The sequence below is a fragment of the Seriola dumerili genome, unplaced genomic scaffold, assembly GCF_002260705.1.
Source record: "Seriola dumerili isolate Sdu_G_001 unplaced genomic scaffold, Sdu_1.0 BDQW01000551.1, whole genome shotgun sequence".
In the NCBI taxonomy this organism is placed as follows: Eukaryota; Metazoa; Chordata; class Actinopteri; order Carangiformes; family Carangidae; genus Seriola; species Seriola dumerili.
In genome coordinates, this window is record NW_019174806.1 from 377,604 (window position 1) to 379,808 (window position 2,205).

General features: G+C 39.0%; 1 protein-coding gene and 1 pseudogene across 1 annotated transcript in view; both read right to left on the reverse strand.

The window, feature by feature from the left end:
- LOC111236044 overlaps positions 1-497 on the reverse strand; it is a 3,787-nt pseudogene extending 3,290 nt beyond the window's left edge.
- Positions 1-2,205, reverse strand: part of LOC111236064 (polyserase-2-like) — a 14,415-nt gene that overhangs the window by 6,314 nt on the left and 5,896 nt on the right. The window contains exons 7-9 of the mRNA XM_022764672.1: positions 429-483; positions 181-331; positions 36-72 (exon numbers count right to left, since the gene is read on the reverse strand). Of these exons, the coding sequence (XP_022620393.1) occupies positions 36-72; positions 181-331; positions 429-483 (243 nt within the window). The remainder of the gene's footprint in view (positions 1-35; positions 73-180; positions 332-428; positions 484-2,205) is intronic.

Genomic DNA, 2,205 nt, shown 5'->3' on the forward strand with positions numbered 1-2,205 from the left:
GAGGAGCTGATGAACTGCTCGGTTCCCTCATTGACCTTGATGTTGTGCTCGCCCATACGCACCTCCACACGGCTGGAGTAGAACGAGAGGATGTTTGAGAGCTGAATTTCATGATGCGAGTTAAAAGCACATTAATTCTTGAAAAACCTTTTGTCTTTGTAATATTAAGGAGTGACATACGACTTGTAGCAGTGAGCAGCAGACACAACCCAGTTCTCGTTGACCAGGGAGCCTCCACAGAAGTGGTAGCCAGAGTTCAGAGACACCTGATGGGGCTGGGAGTAGGGTGTGCATTCATACCCTCCGACGATCTTGTCGTCCTCTGTGGCAACTGAAAACACACAGGAGGCCGAACAGTCAGGAACCAAGTGAATGTTTTTATAATTCACTTATTAAAATCAAGTACAAGCAGAAAGACATATGCTTACAGGCAGCTCCGATGAGCAGAACAAAAACCAGAGACCTCATGGTTGCTGTGTGATCCTGTTGATGAGAGACTTCACCTGGAGCCCTGGTTTATATACAGAGGTACCTCTCCCTTTTCCCTGCTGAACACTCCTCCCACTGTTATTTTTGACCAATTAGGATCCTGGAAAAAAAAATTCTGGCTACAGGCAAAGCAAATACATTGTTGGTTGTGGGGTGGAGTGTACTAATATGCCGTGTATCTTAAATTATATAATCTATAAACCTTTTAGGAAGAAATTTGAATGCAATTTTAAAAGAGGGGCACTGTAGTAACAAGCATTCAAATATGGTTTTTAAATTTAATGTAGCACATTTCTAGATTTACATGAAAAATCATTATTCATATGACATGGATGACTTCTGATTACATAACTGGCTGTATGCCCTTCAAATTAGCAAACTTATCTGATGAACAAAAACTACAATTTCTATTGGTATCTGCATAAACCAGTTTACTTTGATGCTGTGACTATTTTCTAAACTAAATATTGCATGTAAGATTGTTTCAGGACAGTCTGAATTTAGCGCAGGATGTAATTTGTAATTGTTAACCTTGACATGGATGGAGTTATGCTGTGAAGACATGGCTGCAGCTCTGCAGATGGCCTGGTTCACAGCCACAGCCAGAATGTGGTTTTCACCAGAAAAAAACCTCATGTGTCTTTAGATTAGAACACCTGAAAACTGTTGACTCAGGGAAGTGACGAGACAAAAAACGCAAAGACATGAAATCACTCAATTACACAATTATAATAAATAAATAAATAAATAAAAAAAGCCAAAATTCAAATAAAGCAGTTCTCATTTACATATTCTTTCTTTTTCTGTTGTCAGACAACAGAATAGGTTTGAAATACTGACTGAAATGCAGCCCATTAAGACTACGTTAACTTCCAAGCTATGTCCAAGCTGCTGCTCTGCACTGCTAAACTCCTGATTTTATAACCGTGACATCATCTGACAAAATGAAAAGACAAAGGCTGTGCTGTGATCTCAGCTATATGTGCTTGTAAAATGATTGCTCAGAGAGAAAGTTAGAAACAGCAGAATATCTTTCTTATTCTTTCTGTCTCTCGCACAGTGCACAGCCTCAGTCTGGGATCCACAATAATTTTCAAGTAAGGTATTTCCTCAAAAAGTGATCAGGGCCTTTATTTACCTCAGTTGCAAAAGGTTACAGACCTTTATTTGAGACAAGCTTGTATTAAAGGAGGATCTTTATCTCTAATTTATATCTTTCAGTTGTTGCCGTTTGTCGTGCTATTGCATTAGGCTACCTATTTATGACATACTGTATAAAAATGGAGACTCCTGGTCTGAAAAGTGAAGCCAATGCAGAAGTGCCTTAAACCTGTATTCTTTCTAATAACCATCAGTGGGCGACTCCACTGATTGCAGAAGAAGTCTGATTGTGTAGAAGTCTATGGGAAATGACCATAACATATTGATTACCTCAGTAAACGTTCTCCTAATGGGTTTATGGTCTCAGTCACTACTTTAAACTCTTCCTCAATACAGCATTATGTTCATTTATGAAATTATGGTCCCATTCAGAGGAAAATAGATATAAAGCAGGGTATGTATTAGGGTGTGGCTACCATAGCACACTAGGCGACCTGCCTATCAATCAGCATAGAGCACAGAGCTGTGTGTTGGAGGTATGACATGTTTTCAGTTCATGAAAGTTAGTGGTAACGTTTTGTTTGCCTAAAATATCTTGTTCAGTGTTTGGTTGTA